The 21,933-nt window shown below is 38.3% G+C and overlaps 1 protein-coding gene across 3 annotated transcripts in view; it reads left to right on the forward strand.

Moving 5' to 3' along the window:
- rho-6 (serine protease rhomboid 6) overlaps nucleotides 1-21,933 on the forward strand; it is a 170,636-nt gene that overhangs the window by 142,480 nt on the left and 6,223 nt on the right. For all 3 annotated transcript variants that reach the window (XM_069112561.1, XM_069112560.1, XM_069112562.1), the window contains 2 exons: nucleotides 13,454-13,719; nucleotides 20,921-21,091. In XM_069112561.1, the coding sequence (XP_068968662.1) occupies nucleotides 13,465-13,719; nucleotides 20,921-21,091 (426 nt within the window). In that variant the 5' untranslated portion in view covers nucleotides 13,454-13,464. The remainder of the gene's footprint in view (nucleotides 1-13,453; nucleotides 13,720-20,920; nucleotides 21,092-21,933) is intronic.

Here is a 21,933-nt window from a genome sequence, read left to right on the forward strand (position 1 = left end):
GAAAGCGGGCCGCAATTGCGCCGGTCCCATCGTGATTTAATGCAACGCGACTGGCAACGATCTTATCTGGCCGAAAGGTCGACCCATCCCAAGGGAAAGCATCGCCGGATTGCGACTCGAGAGAATTCGGGAATGTTCGATCTACCTAGTCGATAAATTATTCCGTCGTCAACTTTCGTCGAGTCGTTCCTTCGTTTCTTTACTATTTGCAGCACACGAATACGGTAGAAAGCCCCATAACAGGAAATACGTTTCTCCTTGTACGAATTCGCCGCACTTGAAACATGTCCATTCGGAAGTCCCTTTAAACTATCAAATATGTCACGGACTTCCAATTAATCCTATTAATCCAAGCAATCTCGCAATGTATCGTGATTCCCATTAAATCGAGGTATTTTCTAGATTTCGAATTCTCTAAAATCCCTCGCATTTGAAAGCTATCTGTTTTTGGGCACGTTGGCCCCAAACGTTGGCCAGTAAATAGCAGGAAAGAGAAGAACAGCAGGATATTTGCACACAGTAGAGTTTGAGAATAACGTTGAACTTAGAACGAATCTAGACATTTGCCTTAGGACAACAATTTTTTAACGAGTGACGAAATTTGTTCCATTCGACGAAACTGAAGCAAGCACTCGCGAAACAGAAGATTCGCCTGGCCGGGAGGATTTGATTCGAAGATAAACGAGGGGAAGTAATCCGTGCAAAAATATAAGCATAGCGGTGGAGTCGTGAAGACTGAAACAGGGGACAGTCTGCTTTGAAATATTCATTAAACCTTTCATTACTTTGATGAAACAATGTTTCGTGGCAAGAGACGTAGCCTTCCCTTGATTACAACCGAGTCGGAATAATTTAATAAACGTAATGTCGCTCTAATCCCGCGCAATCACGATTTACAGACGCGCGTGGGCCCTCGAGGCAAGGTTGGCCGAGCAAGAAAGCCATGGGACTATAGGTCGATTCACATACAGGTACTTAGGTAAAGTATCGGTCGTAAATATTAGGATACCTACTGATATTTAGTATAAATTAAATAGATCTTTCTGATTTTATTTTCTAGCTATCTCATTGTATATCTATTATTTTAATAGCGTCACATGTTCTTCATGGTGCAGGATATTATACTTATGGCTGGTTGTGTATATAGCAATAGGGTGTGAAACTACAGCTGTGCTAATTAAATTACGTTGTGATTTATATATTTTCAATATAATTTAATTATACGCTATAATTAAATTACTATACAAATTATGTAATTCAAACTTTTCTATCGATCCAATTGCTAATTACTGAGTCCAATTGAATTACAATGCAAATAAAGTACAATGTAATTGAATTACATCTCGGAAATCTGAAGAAGTGAGATAAATATTTTATAAATATTTAAATTTTTCATGTCTATGTATATGTCGTTTCCAATTCATACACGATTCCATCTCGTGTTTATGTCTTTCAATTACATTATTCGATTGTACTTTGATATAGTACTTCAATTGCAATTACCGATTCCATCGTAATGTAATTGAGCGATAGGTCTGAATTACGAATTACATGTAATTCGCATTACGAGTGCGATGTAATTGAATTACTTTGTAATTATAATTTATGCAATAATTCGACTGTAATTCCGCGCAATATCGTCTGGAACATTTCGAGTCGCTCCGAATCGCGACGTATTGTACATGTGACGACAAATTCGAGTCGTTTCGAACATAGTTCGAAGCTTAAAACTCTTGAAAGTCTTGGTAGACTCGCTAGACTCAACGACCAGACTTTGACTTAAGTATCGTTTGTCTGCGATTTATAGGTCTCAACAAAAAAATTGTTATCTTTGACGAAACGTGCCACGACATATATTAGCAGCTGCCATAAATATTTACAGATCAAATATTTGACCGAGCTTCCATGGAAGTTAGAAAAATGGTGAAATAAATGGCCTTGTGTAAATAGCGTCGTGTAAAAACGTCTAGGTTCCTTTTCTACCGAAACGTTAGCCTCATGTGCTTCTATGTGGTTGCTACGTGGATGTATAGCGAGATTCAGTGTCGAACAATTGAAATAGGTACGATAAACGAGAAAATATTTGACTTTGAAGTTAATTAGTTATGTTAATTGGATTGTGTTTCTGCGATTGTATTTCGCGGTATAATGGAATTTGCAGGAATGATTTCGTGCATTTCACATTGTTGACATCGAATTAACGAACATTTCAATGCTGTTATTGTTAGAACGTATATAGCAGGATATGGAATTCGTTAAATTGTTTCGTTCTTCCCTCCATTATTCGTTCTTATGTTCCAAGTAGGAAGAAGTATTTGTTAAACGAATCCTACATGCCTTTTAGAATTTTGCTAGAGCCGAAAAAATAATACCTCAAATTCTCGAATTCTAATATCTTTTAAGATTCTCTCAAAACACGCATTAAAAATTCGAAATTCTTCAAATACCCGAAAATTTCATAAAATTCGCAAATTTCCTCTGGAAATTCCTTAAATCCCATCGCGAGACGAATTGGAACCGGGCACGGGGACACCCACAGACTTCCGGTCGTGGTTGAACCGTTTAATTTCCCTCTAACCAGTCGTCCTCAATTCGAGGACGACCTAGAGTAATTTTGCGACAGTAGCAGGTCAAGTTGAACTGGTAGATAAACTCGATTGATCGCGTTAGAAGCTCGTTGCTATTTCTGCGGCAACCTTGGGTCACGGTTACATAATTTATGTAAAAGACCAAGCGATCGCCAACGATTTTCACATGCTTTACAGTCGTTGAACACGATTTGTGCTAACGTGAATGGCCCGATTTGAAAAAGCATCGCTTTCAGTAGACGGTCGATCGCGGATCGATAAGGCGCGTTCATCGTCTATTTCCGCTTTACGTAATACTGTCCCAGTTTTGTCTTTGATAGGTCTCTTTTGTACGGAAATTCTGCGTTAGTTTCAGTTTGCTTGATAGTTCGCGTTTGTTGCGGGCTGATGAAGGATGGCAGAATGGTTTAGTGTGCCTGTGGTCGATGGCATCTTGATAGGGTGTGAGCGTAATCGAATTTGGAAATCAAGTAAATTGTGTGCAAGCAACAAAATTCGAATGTTCAGTCGGTTTAGTCGTGTTTTGTGGAACATTTGTGAATTTTTCTCATTCATTTCGATTATTGGAATTAATAGAGCTTACGGGATTCGTGAATTCTCTTGTTATATTTGGGTACTGTAGTTGAAGGATACGAAATTTAGGAATTTTTGGATCCAATTTTAACTACGACCATTGGACAGTATGGAATTTCTATATTTCTTATCAATTTTAGCTACTGAAATTGAAAGTTACAAAATGTCTAAACTGTTTTATTAATCTTGACTATTATGATTCGAATTGCAAGCAATCTTTCACTGAAAATTAATAACATTGTTCCTGAGAATAGAACAAATAGTAATTGTGATTTATGATTATGCATATTTTTAAATTAATTAAAGACTTATGGATATCCCTATTGAATCTAATTATGTCACTGCGTGTACCACAATTAATTCTATTGCAACGCACAATCTAATATCGTTGTAGCCTAAATTTTACGACAATAATTCATACGATTTTGATTAATTAAAAAGACTAGAAATTCTCAAGATCCCGATGCTTGTCGCTATAATGACAATCTCCCGTGCTATTCCCTTTTATTCAATTCAGCTGAATTCAGGAAGTTATAAACAACAATTACGAATCTGCAAAATGCATGCTTATAAACCTGGTATATAATAGATGAAATCCGTTAGTATCGTTCTGTCTGTACGGAATGTAATTGGCTGTAACACTGAAAACTCTACCAAACAAGTAGTATAACATGTACATGTATATACATCAATTAACGTAGATTCCGGCAGTGTTTGTCACACTTACGCGATATACCGTGGAACACGACAATTTCCAGTCATATTTGTACCCGACAATTAGAACTAAACTCGGCGAACAATAATCTAACCAGGTGAAATAACCTAAAATTGAACCCACAAAGTTGTGCCACATAGAGGACCATGGTGACTCTGATCAATCGGTGTTTGTCGTGCATACATATGTACATGGGATATGTGCATTTCTCTTGGTATTTGTGCTTGACAATCAGAGCTGAAGTAACATTTGTGTCGAGGAGGTAGAAACAGGCGAAAATTGGTAAATCATCGCGTAATGCGTAACACGAGGCACAGTACGTCGCGTTCATAACAACGTACAAATTATTAAATTCTATGAATTCTTTAAAACCTCATCATAGATGTATGATATTGTGCGTGTTATTATCCAAATACTTTAACAATTCTCTTTACACGTTTCTACGTACATTACAAATTTCTTCGTATGCCCTTAGCCGAGATTCAAGTTCCTGGCGGCCCATATTCCTGTCAATTTCCTAGAATATTGATAGATTTTACGACCTACATATATCGTAGTTATATATGTACAAGCATATCCAGTACAACAATGCAATATTGGTTTGCCGCAGTGCCTGCTATGGCATTATTTTTACATCCTGAAATCGCGCTTGTAAACAGTAATGTAAAAATATCATATACGAAGGATTCAGTGGGAAAGATATCTTTTCCAAAGAGGAAAATAGACATGAACATCGTATTTATCTAGTTTCTGCAACAATCCAGTCAGCCATTCCCCATTCTTCGATGATCAAAGAAGTTCGTAAGACTTCGTAAGTAGGTACAAGGCTTTATTTTAATATATTCTTAATATTTTTCAAATATTAAAATTATTTCCGATTAAAAATTGTCTCACTTTTTCATCGAATCTACCGCGTAAGTGATATTTCATTAAAAAGAATCTAGAAGATTACAGGTACTACACGTAACAGAGCCCGTGCAGTATAATCTATCGATTAGGATATCCATTAGGATATCCCTAGGAGACGAATATAATGCACATATATCGGGCTAAGTGGACTCTTTTTTACTACGAACGAAAATTAGGATCGAAGTGATAGCTCTTGGTCCATGCCAGAAACAGGCTAAAATTGGTTAAAATTGCTTGAATTACGGAACGCGGTTTCGATCACGATAGACTGAGCTGAACTCGATTAGCGAATGGGCTGAAGTGGAGCATGAACTGGACCGGTGTTCCACTTCGTGAGTGTTTGAAATTTGCGCGCACCGGAGCATCAATCGAACGGGAAAAATCACGACGTCGAGATATCGAGTGTCAGCAGCTTGCTCGTTCCACGTTCCAGTTAATTTTTCCTAGTAGATACAAGTAGCATTTTTTATTATCGGTTTACTGTTTCTTTTTTTCTTTCTTTTTCAACTACACATTTATCACACATAAGTGAATTTGAACGTCCAATTTGGATATTCAGATATCAATCGTGATGAAAAGAATCTTTCGAGATTGACAATAAGCACTTGCATGCATTAATTACCTAACGCTTAGCTGCTGGATTTCTTAATGAATTTTTTAAGAACTTTTTAATGAATCTTACGATCTTACGGTCGCATATAACCTAATGCGTACTATTTTAATGCATTTTTAATATTTCAAATTCAATTAATATCATCAAACTCATCGTGTCAAAAATCATCTACTACCTTTCCCAATAAAAATTTTGCTATTTCTATGTACCACCTTCTCTTGCGATTCTCGTGTAAGTATTATCGCGTTACTAAATCAAGAAGATTAAATGTATATAGATAACACGTGCATTATAATCTATCAATTAGGATATATCCACCGATATATCTCTGTGAGGCGAGTTATTTTTAACTTGAAGAATTTATTACTAAACTGGATCTTCCAGCGACTCTCTGGGAACATCAATTTTTATCATCATCAGTTTCAATGATGAAAACTAACTCCTGTAACGATCGTTAAACAACCATCTAAATTCCATTCTAACCGCGAAACCAAAGGAAGCCCCACTGGAGAATCCAACCGGCAACTGAAAGTCATCCCGTTAAATTCTGGAAACGATCTCACGAGCAAAATAGAGGGAAGCCAGTCTATTCGAAGGGTTCGTGTCACTGGACACGAAAGATCGCGTGCAGCAGGAAAAATGCAAAAATTAATCGAGAGATGGGCTAAAGTACCGGAGTGTAAGCTCGAGGCAAATCGAAACACGTTGAGTGGAAATTGTCGGATGAGGTTTTCCAACGTGCAGACCGCTCGTTTATTTAATCGCTCATTCGCGCGATCAATTATCGGCCACCGTCCCCCGATTAATCATCATCGTTCATTGCGAAAACGCCGAGGGATGATGAAACACTGGCAAAGGTAAACGATTGTGCAAAATTTCAGGGGAAAATACTTTCGCGCGTGCAGAGGAAAAAATGTCGAATAAAAAAGATGGAATTCGTACATAAATTTTTCATTGTGATATATCCGTAGTATTTTATAATTGCGCTCCAGGGTTTATGCGTACTTTTGTCCAATTGTCCTACAAAGAACGTATTTAGTGATTGTGATTATTCAGATGACTATTTAAAGAATGCGAATGCAAACGATACGAGTTAAAAATTTAAGAAACAATAACACCGCTTCTAGGAAAAATTAAGAAACTCGCAAAAGCGTTTCAAAAATTCTGACGAATATTTCCAACTAGCCGGATCCTCAAAATTTCCGACAGCTAGGAAATTCCTAAATCAAACAAGTCCTAAAACTAAAACTGCCCGCGAACCGGGTCACGTCCAACTTCCTCAAGCCTCCCAATTCCCATCGGTAATCGTGGTTTCGCGAGGTATCAATTTATGTTCCTATGAATCATCCATCTACCTGATGCATTCGAAATAGTTTGAAAAGCTTCGAAAAAATTGCAAGTTATATTTAAGGAGAAAAAAAGAAGAAAAGAAGAAAAGTATAAATAAAATTAAATTCTTTAAAAGAATCCTTCTTGTCACATAGAACGGTCGTACACGGAAATTTTCTATATCTAATCTTCGTTGTTTGGCAGAATTTTATGTGAACGTGATTTCTGTTCGAAAAACTTTTTGCTAAAAATATAGACGAGTTTCCTCACAGAAATTCTCCCGCGAATATAATCCCCGTCCATTCGTTCCAATTGATAAATTAATTACTTATTCTTGCAAGTAATTTGGACAAACTTTTTCTTTGTATATACAGGGTAAGTCTCGTAACAGGACGATTTCGAATAACTCAGAATTTGTTGTCCGAAGATTCGGAACATTCAACGGCCTACCAGGGGCATTTATTAATTCTTCGAATAATTCTTTAATTAAAATATTCGAACGATTCGGAGGTTCGTTAAAATATTTAGTGTTCTAATTTTTTATTTTCGCATTCACTCATTTATAATAGATGAAAGAAAAACACGGAAAGAGTTGGTTTAAAATTGGAAATTATTTAGCCTTTGTGCACGATCACGATTTTGATTTGCGGTTGTCGTCGTTTCGACTAAAGCATTTCGGCGCGGCAAAGGCCTCGTGACAGAAAGTCGATAGGAACGTTGCTGAAAATTAATGAGCCAATCGTGTGTATCCCCACGCTGCTCGAGTTGCTGGCATAATTAATGATCCCGTTATTTGTAGTTTCTTCGGTTCTCATTGAACTCCCGTCGGTTTTCCCAGATCGATTCTGGTTCTTTCGATGAAATCGATCGATTAAATTAACACGTTGCTTGCCACGATGGTCGTCGGTGTCTGGCGTTGCTATATCTTTTAAGTGAGTGATTAAAGTAACATAAATTTCGTCGACTAGAAGATTCGTAACAATGTTAATGACTAGTATAATATTTTGCAAAAATTGAATTGGCGCGGTATATTTCAATCTATCGTGACTCGCAAGGAAAAAATATATCAAATTGGCATGACAGTCAACGTGTTAACAGAATTTATTTGACAAACATTGAATGAAAAATTGTATGGTTAAAGTCACACGGCAGCTAAACTGATTGATCAACTTCATCGAGGTTAATCGTTTAATCCGCGAAAAAATTGACGCTGCAACTGCTAACAGTTAAAGTATAAAATTTCTTACGGAAATCTTAGCCATACTCGCGCGACTCTCTACGAACTTTTAAGTTCTAGAAAAAGTTGCAACTCCTATGATCGATTTAATTTGCTGGAGTTTTGAAATTACCATGTGATAATGACAGGTTTATATAGAAAACACTCGGTGGTTTTAGAAGCGTTCATTTTAGAAGCGACCATAGATCGGTTTGCCCTCTGTTCCTCATGAATTGCTAAACTTCGCCAAAGTCGTAACTTCGCTCTAGCGGTTACTTTCCGAAAGTATTATTCATCGTCTTGCTCACCTTCTATATTAAAGTCCACTGACCAAAATCCTAGCGTCTGCAGACTTTAAAGTAGAAAAGTATCGAGAAATTCTTTGTTTGTTTAAAACCTCTAGCAACTGAGAAGTTTTACCATGCTCTAAATCGAACCAACTTTCACATTCTGAAACAAATAAGTTTCTAGATTTCTGTGCATTTTAAATAACTCGCTCGTATTCAGATGATTAATTAGAATATTTTTGGAATAGTCTAACCCTTTGATTTACAACTTGTCTTTTTAGCAGCTATTTAAACGAAGTATTTTTACTGATGCGATACCTGTGTGTTGAATAGAAAACAAAATAATTCGCGAACTGTAAAGTAGTTTAAAGCAACTTTTGTTCTAAAAACGTAACAGGCCATTGTTGAATTGAAACTATATGCCGCGTGGGAGTTACGGATATTATCTGCGAGACAAGAAATTCAGACAAACCATGCAAAATTTCGTGACAGTGAAATACGTCGTATTTGTACAAAAGTATGTATTTACGTAAATGAATAAACGAAATAGTAAGACTTAAATATTTTGTAGAAAGTAACGATGAACAAGTCTCTTTTAATATAACACTTTCTCAAACAGCTCTTTAACAACGAACAACGAATCTCTTTTGAGATAAAACTTGAGAATGACCCGCTTCCTTAGAGACGATCCCTAACCATCTTCGAATCGGTTACAAAAATACCCTGAACCACCTTCAATTTGGAAACTCAAGTGAAATAATTAGCTCCAAGTCAACTAAAACATCGTAAGCCGATAAGTACATATTCTAAAAATACAAAAGACCTTCGAAATCTAGAAAAATCCAGAAAAGTACCGCACGTAAACCATCATCGAAGAATCCTCCTCAATGTTCCTAGAACAAACCCAACAAATAATAATCCTGTCATGGCAGAACTGTTAAATGTTGCGAACATATTCTTAAAACGCTTACATATGGTTCAGTTCACGCAGAATGCTTCACTCCGTCAACAAACTACGCAAATTATTTAAAAAAAAGACCTCATCACCATCAAAGAATAAAAAAAGAGGAGAAATTCGACATTGCGAAAACAAATCTGAACAATATTAATCTTAGCATGAAAAAAAAGAAAGAAAAAAATAACGGAAATCACAAAATATTCTTAAATCTATTAAAAATCATCCACTTACGAAATACCTCGTTTCATTGGAACAAGCTGTGTAGATTAGCTACTTGAAAAACCTCCATTGCTATCGAAGAAAGCAAGAGACAGAATAAAAAGAATATTGTACGTTATTATTCAGCAAGGAGCGTGGAAGATCAAAGAAAGAACAAAGGATAACAGAGCATCAGGATAAAAGGAAGAATCCTCACAGGTTGTAGCAACAGAGAGGAAGAGGCCAGTCGTCACGCGTGAAAGGACAGTTGGAACGACTTGGACGTGGTCGATTATCGGTGATCAAGCACGTCGCGGTCATTGACGCGTGTTGTACGCGGGTGGAGTCGCATTGTTCTTCGTGCAGCCTGGGAGAGGCCTTAATTACGCCGCTCCTCGTACGTCGTGCGTGTACGTTTGATTTGCGTGGCTGGGCGGCCGTTACGTTAATTACGCGCGGACAAGTACACGCTCGTATCGGACACGTCGATGCTTCATCCGAACGATGAACTCTCCTCGTTGAGAATCCTCGGTCGAATCGTCTTATCTTTTACTCTCTTCTCACCGCTTCAATTTTTCTACCTGGTTTCTTTTTTCTTGGCTAGAATTTTTCTGAAATATTTTTGGTATTTTACACGTATACGTGTCACATACATACATGTATCTAGGATCGTCGTGATGACATGTATGTTTTAATAAATTCGATGATAGATTCGCTCGTACATTACAAAATACGGTAAGAGGAAGAGGAAGAGAAGAGAAAACATCGATGGAAGAAAATCACGTCGATCTAAAGACACGATAGAAGAACGAGATGTTTATTAACAAAATGGTAAAGCTAATGGAAGAAGGTATTTAAAAATACGTTTAATACTGTTAATGTCGATTTAACGAAGAATAGAATTTTAATGGAATCGCAACGAGTTTCAGGTAGAAAGAGATTTGATACAATAAAACCTCTAACAAGTAAAACATTATATCAAATGCTGCACATACCTCGACGAACAAAAATAACCTGCCAGATTTATTGCACGCTCGAACAACCACGTAAAACACACGTAAAACACGGTATGATGAAACATGGCCATTAGACGTTTCAATTTGTTCCATGTTACCAGGCACAGTGTCTCATAATCACGTATTAACGTCGTTATAACGTCACGTGAGCGAAAACATTATGCCGAAAAAAGGCGAAATGCCAGGGTGAAAAAGCGAAGAAAAGGAATGGGATGAAACAAATAATGGAAGCAGGTGTACCGTGAAATAACCAGGAATTAAAATTCAAGGCTACTGAATGTTAAAAAACTACGTTTCGCATTCGTCGAGTGGTCGAACAAAATGAAACCTGCGCGATTAACGCGACAAAGAGGGGAAAAGAAAAAAAAAGTACGACAATACAACCTGCGACGGTGCACAATTTCTCTTTCTCTCTCTCTCTCTCTCTCTCTCACTCTCTCTCTCTCTCTCTCTCTCTCTCTCTCTGCTTTCGCGCAGAATTCATTTACCAAAGCTGGAGAGGGTGAGAATCGCGCTATACCACCGCAACGAGATCATTTATCAACGAAACAAAACGATCGGTCGTTGCAATAATGAACATCAAACGTTGTGTCACACGTTGGCTCGTGGTCGAGTTAGTCCGAGGCGAGGAAATAGGGCGACAGAGGATGAGGAAGGGTGGATAGAGACGTTGATTTAAGCAATGTGCGCCAGCGAATCTTCATTTTCCTGGAAATTTGAGTTTCAGACGATTGTCGATGATCGTGTCCCCGTGTTAAACATCGTATTGAAATAGAAAGATCAAAGAAAGAGGCGTATTCGAAGACCACAAGGAATAAGCACGATAAAGCTTCCTCTGACACAGTTAAAAGAAAACGTTAAAACGTCCAGTTAGAATCGAGGATAAAATAGATGAAATTATTGATCCATTGTTATTTCGCGTTTTAAAAATAAAATAAAAATAAGTATACCTAGTATCGTTTTTCTCTAGTTTTCTATTTATATATAGAGTTGATCGATATGTCTTTTCCCTCAAACGACAGGGAAATATAACGAAGAAATATAAGGAATTTTCCATAACGACAAATACAGAAAAGCTATTTTACAAAATATATTACAGCAGCAGCGAACTTGCACCATTGCGATTCTTAACCTCGCAAATGAGAAAATGATTCCGAACGTTGTGCGGGTGGTGTATCTCTGTGATCTTCGTAGTCAAAGATCGATTCGATTCGACTCCACTCCACTCGAGGCCATGGGTATATACAGAGGAAGAGACAGAGGCAGAAGGGCTGTGAAACGGGCGAAATCGTCTGGTTTCGACTATGAGCCCCAATAATTCAGAGGCAAATTCTATGGTGGCTCGACAACACTGGCCGAACAAAGACCGCTGCTGGAACGGACAAAGGGATCACCAGGATTGACCCCAGCGAAAGTTCTCGTCTCTGTCTCCTGTTCTCGCCACTCTTCCCTCTTTGCTCCTTTCTAGTCGGTGGCGTGGTTCTCTGTGTCACTATGGCTCTCTGTCTCTCGCTTCGCTTTCCACAAAACGAACCTCTGTCCTCCGCAACTACGTTCCTGTACCTCGTGAACCTGTGGACAAATGAATGCGTCGCAACCGTGGTTGGATTAAAGAGTGAACGATGCTGGAGTGAACCGTTGCGAGGCCGAGGGTTGGAATGGTGCGAGAAGGTCGTTGCAAAAGGCGAGACCATGGAAAATGCTTTGAGGGTCGAAAATGGTGCTCGATGTTCTCTCTTTTTATGGGCAATTTAGTACTTGATGTTTCTTTGGTTAATTAGGATAACTTGGGATTTTCGCAAAGATTCTATCGCAGGATTTCCTATAATGGAATTACTACCGATGGTAGATATTCATGAGAAAAGTTATTTAGGGTAGCAAATGGTAGCTTGGCGTTTAGGGTTAATTCGGTTAATTAACCGACGAATATATCAATGTTGACTAAACGAATCTCTGTTCGGGTGTGTTAATCTACTTATAAGATTATTAATGGAAAATCCATTTCTAATTTTGAATATTCTCACGTATTACATACATTCTTCTACGTGTTTGCACATTTAAATTCACCATAAATTTATAAGTATCCGCAGTACATAAAACACCGTCGCCTATAATGCCGCTTGGCAGAGTCAGGAGCTCGGGAATTTATCGAAGACGATAGTTCCAACAAGAAGACCAAAATGTTGAAATACGGGAATGCTATACTTAAAACCGCGTGCAAATTAATGCCTACTAGCTGGCGAGCAATAAAGTGTGGCTTAAATTAAAGCGACTTCAGGGAACCATTCGCTACTAACTATTCGTCTAGATAGTCTATTCGCGCTAATTATATATTCCATTGCTTTTGCCTTTCTATTCTCCTCTCCGATCCTTTTCGTCTCGAAACGAGTTTCGTTTAATCGATATTCATCCCAGTCACGTCGATTCGATTTTGCTTGCGACTTCCTCTTCTTCTTCTTTTACGCTTTTCAATTTTCATAGAAGCATTTATCGAGAAAAGTAGGAATCGTGGGTAAAAAGAAAGCACGATAAGTGAAGAAAGAAGGCAGTGGTTCATAAATTACGATTAGTCGAGCTTGCGGCGAGATTATCGCAATAACGGGACAATGATCGAACGATTCAGTCTGACGAAACGTAGTTATTTTTCTACCATCGTTGCGTGTCCCTCTCTGTTTCTCTCGCGTGAGACTTTTCGTTCACTAACATTTAAAATGCCACTTCGAATCAAAATAATAAAATATTTCAGTTTCTACCTTTTTGTTAAAAAAATCATCCGTGCTTTCTTTTGTGAACCAAATACTCTGTCGATATTTAAAATACCACGATTATATCGATTTGAATTTTTCTTCTAACTGATAACCCCAATCTTCGATCATCGAATTCAGAAAATCCAGGACAAATATCTTTTTATCGTTTGAAATGTCATTCTCCGGACCAGAATGTATCAGCTTATTTTAACTAATTCTATTCAATTCATTTTAACCATTAAATTATCCAAAAGAGATCTCTCTGATTCTATGATTAACAGGAGTTGGTGATCTCTTTTTGCAGATCAGGCCATCATGGACGTTGAGGCAGCGCTGCTGGAGAACTCTCCAACACTGTCGACGATCTCGTCGGATTGCACCGACACCACATATTCCGGCCCCGGCTCGCCCTATTCCCCGGAATCGCCGATCATCGTTACCTCCTCGTACAAGAAGACAAAAGATGACGAGATCACGCCTAGACCGACGCCCAGGCACCCGCTACCGCCCCGGAAGCCCAACTTCCGGATACGACCGCCCTACCTTATGATCTGCATCAGCATCATAGAGGTGACTCTAATAAGTCCACTCGTTTGTCCATCTTTCAGTAACTTTATCTATCGATCGATAATTTCATCCTAAATAGACTGTGTAGAATATTTATGCGAATTCATATTTTTAAAGGCACGGATAAAGAATCGAAACTACCTATAAAAAAAATGTGTTTTACTCTAAACGTTCGAAAGTTAAATAAGTTTAAATGAAAAATTTATGTTTGAAATTAAATTTAGAATAGTTTGGGTAGCTCGTTTCTCGCGTTTCATATATTTCTGCATTTGTGCGAACGCTTCTTCGTATTTACATTTGTACACCGATATAAATGTAATCGCGCGACTATTCGCAATCTGTTTAGATTAGAATTTTGAAATATGTGCGTCCGTGAGCGTAACTATGGGACGTTTGTTAGAATGATTTCGAGCTAGAGCAAGGATGTTTGCGAATGAATGGCGAAGTTCGAGTGGAACTCACGATTTCGGTAATTTGATTTGGAAATAGACGTGTTCTTGAATGGTTTGCGAGACTTCGCCGTGATTCATAATTGAGCACTGATTAATGGAAGGTTTTTGGGATGGTTCGTGAACCGTTTGGGTGCAGTGCAATTTACAAATGGAGGTGAAAATTAATTACAAGATAAAGATTGTTTTAATCCAACCGAATGGAAGCCTCGAACGAGAGTCTAAGTGTACGTTCGGCGATATTATTTTGCGGAAGAGCGGTTTTTAAGTTCCACTTACTTTCACTCCATCAGTTTTAAATATCCAGCGTTCTTCTCGTGTTCTACGTTACGTCGCTTGCTGACGAAATATCTGCAACTTTCGCATGTGTTAGAATGATCGTCGCTGTGCCGTGAAATTTTCGTTCCCGTTTTCCCACCCTCGACAGCAAACAATTCTACAGAAGCGAGAAATCGGCGAAAAGAGGTCGCGCCTCTATCGACAATTACAAAAGGAAGCTTTCGATCTCTAGCAAAAATAAAGAGTCCTCCGCGTCGATATTATTCCGCGTGACATCGAATCCGGGAAACCGGATGCTCACCGAAAAACGTGAATGCATCGCACGATTCGTCCGAGCTCGAAAAATTTCCCATTAGCCGGGCTAATGCGTCGTTGAGGCTGTTCTGCGACAAGGACGAGACGATGGGAATCTCTCTCAATTATTCGCACGAGTTCACGAAGGAATATCGTACTGGTATTTCAAGAAACTCTAGCTCGACTTGAACGGAGAGGAAAAAATAAAAGAAGGGAAGAGGAACGAAGACGAAGAAGAAAGAGGGGAAAAAATGGAGTCGAGACGTTCCTCAGTCTGTTCTATATCTTTCTTTTTTCGTGCTTTCGCGTTCCTCCGTCGGATTCTTCTCTCTGGCTCGATAATAATTCCAGTGAGCTTATTCGAGCACTTCCGGAAGCTCGCCGGTACGAGCAGCGAACGTGGCGGATAAAATGCGCCGAGTTAAAGCCACCAAGTTAAATGCACCTTTCTTTCCTCGCTCAGTTTCACGCAATAAAACAGAAGTTAACGCTGTCGACGGAGTTAATGAAACGGCGCGAGATCGGCGGTTGAAAAGAATGGCGGCCCGCGATGCGGAGGTCCGATTTCCACGCGATAATCGAGCAGATAACAGCGACAGAACGATTATCTTGCGGGATGTTCTGCAATGGATATTGCGAACGTCCTGAATTTCATCGTTCAAAGTTTTCACACCTGTCGGAAGGAAACGAATTAATTTACGCGTTCAGGAAATTTTAAAACGGACGATTTTCTGTTTTCTTTTAGGGAACGTTCTCGAATAGATACCGAAAATCCTCTGAATTTAGTGTTTTTTAAAGTTTCAAAAATTGTTAGAGGAGAAAAATTCTGTTGATTCGGGCGATTGCTAATTTGAAAATTTGGAAATTAGAATGAGCAATGTCTTTTCATCTTCTTTTGGTTCTTCGTTTTAAACAATGTTCACGAATGGGTATCACAGCTACTGTCTTAATAAATTTGGTCTTTTAAGACTCTCGAGATTAATCTCTGCCTGTTCCTTCACATCATTAGTCTCAGTTGTGAAGTTTGATAATTCGATATTGATAGTAGACGTAAACAGTGGCTAATGGGTTTTTTTAAGTCGATATCCAAGAGAATGATAAGAGATATTTCTTGGTTGTAAAAAAGATAAGTGGAAAGTATTATGGGAATATTTAAAGTCATAACAGTCGGTGCAAGTTAGTCAACTTCGTGACAAAAGATACAAGATTAATCTTGAATAAGAGCGAAAATTTGTACAGTTCCATTTAAGTTAGGAAATGCTTTTCACGATCCAAAGTACGCAGTATGTTTAATAATTACATTTCTTGTAACGACTTTCACGTTCGCTCGCACAAGAGACTTTAATATTTATTTTACAAACGGTGCACAATTGCGTACAAAGGCAATGTTTATTACGTAACTTGTTGAAAATTGACGATCGAGTTCGACGCCACCTCATTCAGACCTTTTACACCTGCTTGCATTCACCAAAGGCAATAATAATAACGAATAAATTACATTTTCCCCCCATTTTTCATCCTATCAAAATGTACGATATCGTCAATTATCCCGCAGGTAGAAAGAAGCAAATTTCCACTTTGCCGCAATTGAACAAGTACGTTCGTTAGATTCGAGCTGTAAATATAAATGATCTATATATTACTATCATTTGTACTAAATCAAGATACAACGTATTTGCAGCTACTCGAAGTTACAAAAAAAAAAAAAAACACGCTATTCTACAGTTACTTTTGTGGCAATTGACCAGAAAATTCCACTCGATCGATCGATTTCTGCATATACTTTGCCACGGAACCAATTCCTCTCTCTCTTTCTCTCTCGCACGAAACAGGTTCCAGCAAAAGGCGAATAATCCAAAACCGCGTAAAATTCCTGTTTCTCAAGCAATAAAGGGATATTCGACGAGCCGTGCTCGACCCGGAGAACAGCCCTCTCTGGTAAAATCAGAGTTGGCGCGGTGGCTGATTCGTCGAAACAGGGAGGAATCTAATCGGCGTGCAGGTCCAGTTTCGCGCGATGAAACGAACGATAACGTTTTCCAGCCGTGTGGACCTTTAATGAAATCGCTGAGATAGCGGAAACGGTGATATCCTGGTTGAAACGCTCGGCGAAAAGTCAACTTCCGTTTCGGTAATAATCGTGCCACCGACGCGACTGTTCGCTTCGCGTTCTTCGCGTGTAATAACGCCACCAGGAGAGGATGTAGGATAACGAACGCTATAAATCAGAAGTAAAAACGTGCACCTGTAAATATAGCTCGTTAGAGAGTTCTGATAAATCACTAGAAACTTCCCATCGAAGGGTGGAAGTCTCCTAACGCCAGCACAATCGCCGTTAATCGCTGGATACCAATTTTTCAATCGTAACTGCTCGTATCTGTTGTAGAAACGACGACAAATTGGTGAATTTCCGATGCAGATAGAAAACCGAAGGATTAGTGCGTGGAAAGGACTTTCGAACGTTTGAATTATCGCATGTTTCTGTTGAGAATTTTGGATCTTAATAGCCGAAATAATGGTATAGAAACACTAAATTTATACTTAGAATTTATATCAGAATAGTTATATATTTATCTGATAAACGATTTCAAAGATATTCATCGATACACATTTGCACGCGTCTCGGCACTTTCTTCCATACCAGACTGTTAACTGAACAGTTTAGGTTCCTTTGTTTTCGAGACGCCGCGCACACGCATACTTTCACACACTGATATTCACATACATGTATACACTACTACGCAGCTAATCTAGTCTAACACATAAAATTATACGTATCTCAATAATTTCAATTGATAACGATAAATAGTATTAAAAAGATTGGAGAACGTTTGAAAGTTTTTGTCACGATTATAGAACCTCGTAGTTTTCTACTTTATTTGTTACAGTAAAAATATTGCATGCGTTATTTTTATTCGTATTCACGTTTTATCGAATATCGCTCGCTAATAAATGTACTTTTTCTTTTTTTTCGCTTCTTTTTTCATATAAATCGAAGCGTAAAGTTTTATAGTTAAGCAGAGAAGCGAAAAATACTCGTATACATTTGTTTCCGTAGGCGGCCGACAGTTTATGATTTATTTAATGGAAGAAACCAAAACGAAACTGGTACACGACCAATCCATGAACTTTATCGTTCTCTCGAGCGATGTTATATCTCGGCAACACTGACCATAGATCCTACAGGCGCATTTTTTTCTTCAGATCGAGTCTCTCGTCGGATATAAAATTTCACGATAGAAATTTCAAACAGAAATGAAAGATTGAAAGTACGAGATTCCTATTGGATTGTCTGTCGTTACAATAGTACAATAGTTTCGATCGATTGTGCGTTAAACTCGATTCACGGATCTCCTGGGAGATCATTTTGTATCTATAGGGTAGCAACGTGAGACAATATCAATCTATTCATTGTTTTAATATTTAGGTCACTTGAAATATCGAGAGTATATGGTGAACTACTTTTCTTACTTTTATCCGTTTCTAATTATTTTTATTTATTTTATGTTTATCGTTTTGCACAGATAAAATTCATGACATTGCTAGTAATAAAATGTCAAATTCATATCATATAATTGATCTATAATTTTAAAATATTAGAGCAATTTTCATTTTCTATCGTTATCGTTTTCAAGTATCAGTTTTGGTATTCTTAACTATTGTATATTTGTTTTGTTTTTTTTTTCTCTCTAAAATCTATTACTGTGGAATTTTAGCAAACTCTAAATATCAGAGATACGTTTTGATATATTTTTTTCCTTAATCATTACATTCTCTCATATTACTATTTCCATTCGTAAGTACCAATTTTACCTTAAATTTCAACTATTAAAACGCATAGAAGATCTTCTAGAACGCATTTGCCTTTCGTTATTTCCCTTTTATCAAGAATCGTGGGTTCCATGAAACAGAATCTTCTTTATTCGTAATTTCTCGGCTGTAATATCCGATAATTTTTAATCAAATCCATCTCGATGCTTGCTGTACGCAGGAATTTCCAGATTTATTACTTCGAGCGATCCGATGGTCCTGAAAACCTCGCTAAACTCGCTGTATAATCAGAACCCGGTCGAATCGAGAGAAATCGTCCGATGACGACAGGTGTTTCTAGCCTGACAACTATATGCCTCCGACAACCATCCAGTTTCGGCAGGAAAAAAAAAAGAGAGGAAAAAAAATAGAAAAAAAAAGGATTGATGTTCTCGTGGATGTTTTGACGTGCTTCGTGTTCCGTGGAAATTTATTCGTTGACCATCCCGATAAATGGCGAGGAAATTCGTTTTATGAATAATTTCGTTCGAACAGACTAGTCCCAGCTGTTCTACGATCGCCGAAATAATTGGAAAAGCTGTTTATTGGCGTTCGTGCCCGTCCATTTATATCCGCGAAATTCCTGACAGACACTGTGTACCGATATTCTTTTAAAGTTCGTCATTCATATTCCAGTCTATAAATCTTTTATTAGAAATTCCTACGTAATTCGATGTTATTACGAACCCTTCAATTATAAGATCCCATTTCAATCGAAGAAATGACAACAAACGTCCACTTAATCACGTTCAAACGCGCGTAATACGTCTCTCAGGCTTCGAACGGACTGTCCGCCCTCGAAACTTATCGTAAAACGTGCTCCTCCTTCTCATTATTCAAGAAACTTCTAGCTTTTCTTATCGTCCATCCGCGAAACTGGAAATTCAAGCGCACATGCCCATGTATCAAAGTTTCCGTGGCAATTTTCATAGCGCATATTTACTCGACAGTTTAGCCCAGACTTACGACACGCCGGCAGCTCGTTGGACCACAAATCGTACAAAATCTCGTATCTCTTTCTCCACTCCTCTCGCCCCTGTTCGCTACGATCTTTTCGCTCTTTTCCGCGGAGGAACGTTTCTTCTTACGTTTGACCTGACGCGTTCGCGCCCCGGATCGCGACACAAGGTTTCCTCCGCGTAAATCATCCAGCGATGCGGATACACGCCGCTTTCGTGCGCCCCTTTTCCCTTTTATCTTTACGTCCCAGCTTTTACGACCACTGTGTGCCTTTCAGTCGCGGCACGTTGTTTAATGTAAATAACGTAAGACGAAAGATTCGAAGAGTTGGAAATTAGAAAATTGCAAATTACAAGATTTGGAAATTTTAATATCTCAACATTTGGAGACTCGAAGATATTCGGTGGTGCAGGAATTTGAAAATTTGAGAATCGTTCTTAATCTTTATTGGGTGATGTTCAAACTACGTTCAAATATCTGTGATTAAAATAAGATTCATCCTTAGCTTAGCAAAGATATTTTCGATATAGTTTTACTGTCGTAATTACCTACGATTGTTGATATTATTAGAAAAAGCAAGAATATTGGCGAAATTTCCACGTGGCAAACTCTATTCGGTTCATCGACTGAACCAAAGGAGCAAAAACTCGAACGCGCATTATCGATGAACAACCTAACGAATAATTAATTCCATTGGCGTATGGAAATTCGACCAGGCAAAATGGTAATTAATCAAAACTGCTTGTTTAATGCCGAATAAACTGCCGTCGCGTCGTTGTCAGCCTTTAAATAATGAACGACCCGAATATTCCTAGTGTTATTATGAATGATAATTGACGCAGTGCACGGTGCGCTTAGCTGCGAGAAAAGACGCTGTGTTATCGCGAAACCAGCCGTATAATTCGTTCATTGTCGTGAAAATGGCTGGCGTAGCGTAACGCTGTGAGTTTAATTGGAATTAAGATTTTCTGAAAACCTTCGTTTCTTATAACATCAACATGCAACGTCCAACTTTTATTCCTTGCCAAATCCTTAGAACTAACGTTTCACCGAGTCGAACAAATTACAATCACAAACAATTGAAATTCAATCTCAAACTTTCTATATTTCTTACGACAAACGAAAGTCATCCTTCAAACACTTTCCATCGTATCGTACGGATCGTACAAATTCTACACAGTGTCAAGACCATACGATACTATTCAAATATGATTTTTATAAAATCGCTGTATCCTTTGTCAAAGCCCAGCCTTAAAACACATTTCACTAGAAAATTCAAATATCAGTCTCAATTTTCAAACGCTGTTTACTACAACTTACCCTTGCAAACACGTAACGCTACACGTTATCACGCATCCTGTACGCTAAATAGCATGACATCGACGATTGAAATGCATTCTGGATGACGACAGATAGCCGTTCACTGCCTGGGAGACGAGGCGACGTTGCGCAGGTGGTTGGTCTACGATCCACGTCAGAGGGTGCAGGGCTGGAGGTTCGTCTCGTACATGCTGCTGCACTCGAACGCGCTTCACCTTGCATTGAACGTAGTCATCCAACTGGTGCTCGCCACTCCACTCGAGGTGAGTTAATCAAACTAATTGTCGACCAGCCAGCCTCGTTCGTTGGCTACTCTCTTTCTCTGTTCTCATTCGCAATGCTCGGCAAAGTGTATCTTTGGGTGAACCGATCGATCGCGTTCAAAGGGGCTGCGTATCGAGTGAAAAGTCATTATCGAAAGAACACAAAGGCATGGAAAGAACGGTAGGTGGAATTTAACATTAGAACTATCGAGGGATAAAACTTGCGTCAGGGAAATTAAAGCGTAATGTATGGACGAATGTACACAGGCTATCGGTATTTTTGTTTAGTCATTCGCGATATTGGCATTTAAACAACGTTTGAATTAATGGTTCTTCGATGTAGATAGACGAACGTTGTTTCGATTAAGAATTATACTGCTTCTGTTTAAAATGTAAAACATACGCGATCTTTATTTATAACCTACGATATCTTCCTCGGTCTTCCGCTATTTTTTGCGAAATATTTTCTCCTAACGAGCCATCGTTTATCCGTAAATTTCGCACAAAAGTCACGGAAAATTCGCGATATTTGCCATCGTAAATCTAGAAAATTTGTACGAGTCGAATCATTACAGATTGGTCATTTCGGCGTTGGTAAATTTGTAAAATTTTTACGGAAAATAACGGATTGCTTATTTATTGATCGGTCAAATATATATAAAATTTCTATGGGAAGTGATGAACGAGTTATTCGAAACACTCTGATAGTTCTAATATTAAATGGATGGAAAATTTTACACTGGCTAATTGATCGAAATTTATCATCCCTTTTAATTCTTTTTCTTTTGCATTTTGTCATTATGTAAATTTTTTAGTTAATCGATTAATATTCGACGAACGAA

This window comes from Bombus flavifrons, chromosome 5 (assembly GCF_040668555.2).
Source record: "Bombus flavifrons isolate JBK064 chromosome 5, iyBomFlav1_principal, whole genome shotgun sequence".
Taxonomy (NCBI): Eukaryota; Metazoa; Arthropoda; class Insecta; order Hymenoptera; family Apidae; genus Bombus; species Bombus flavifrons.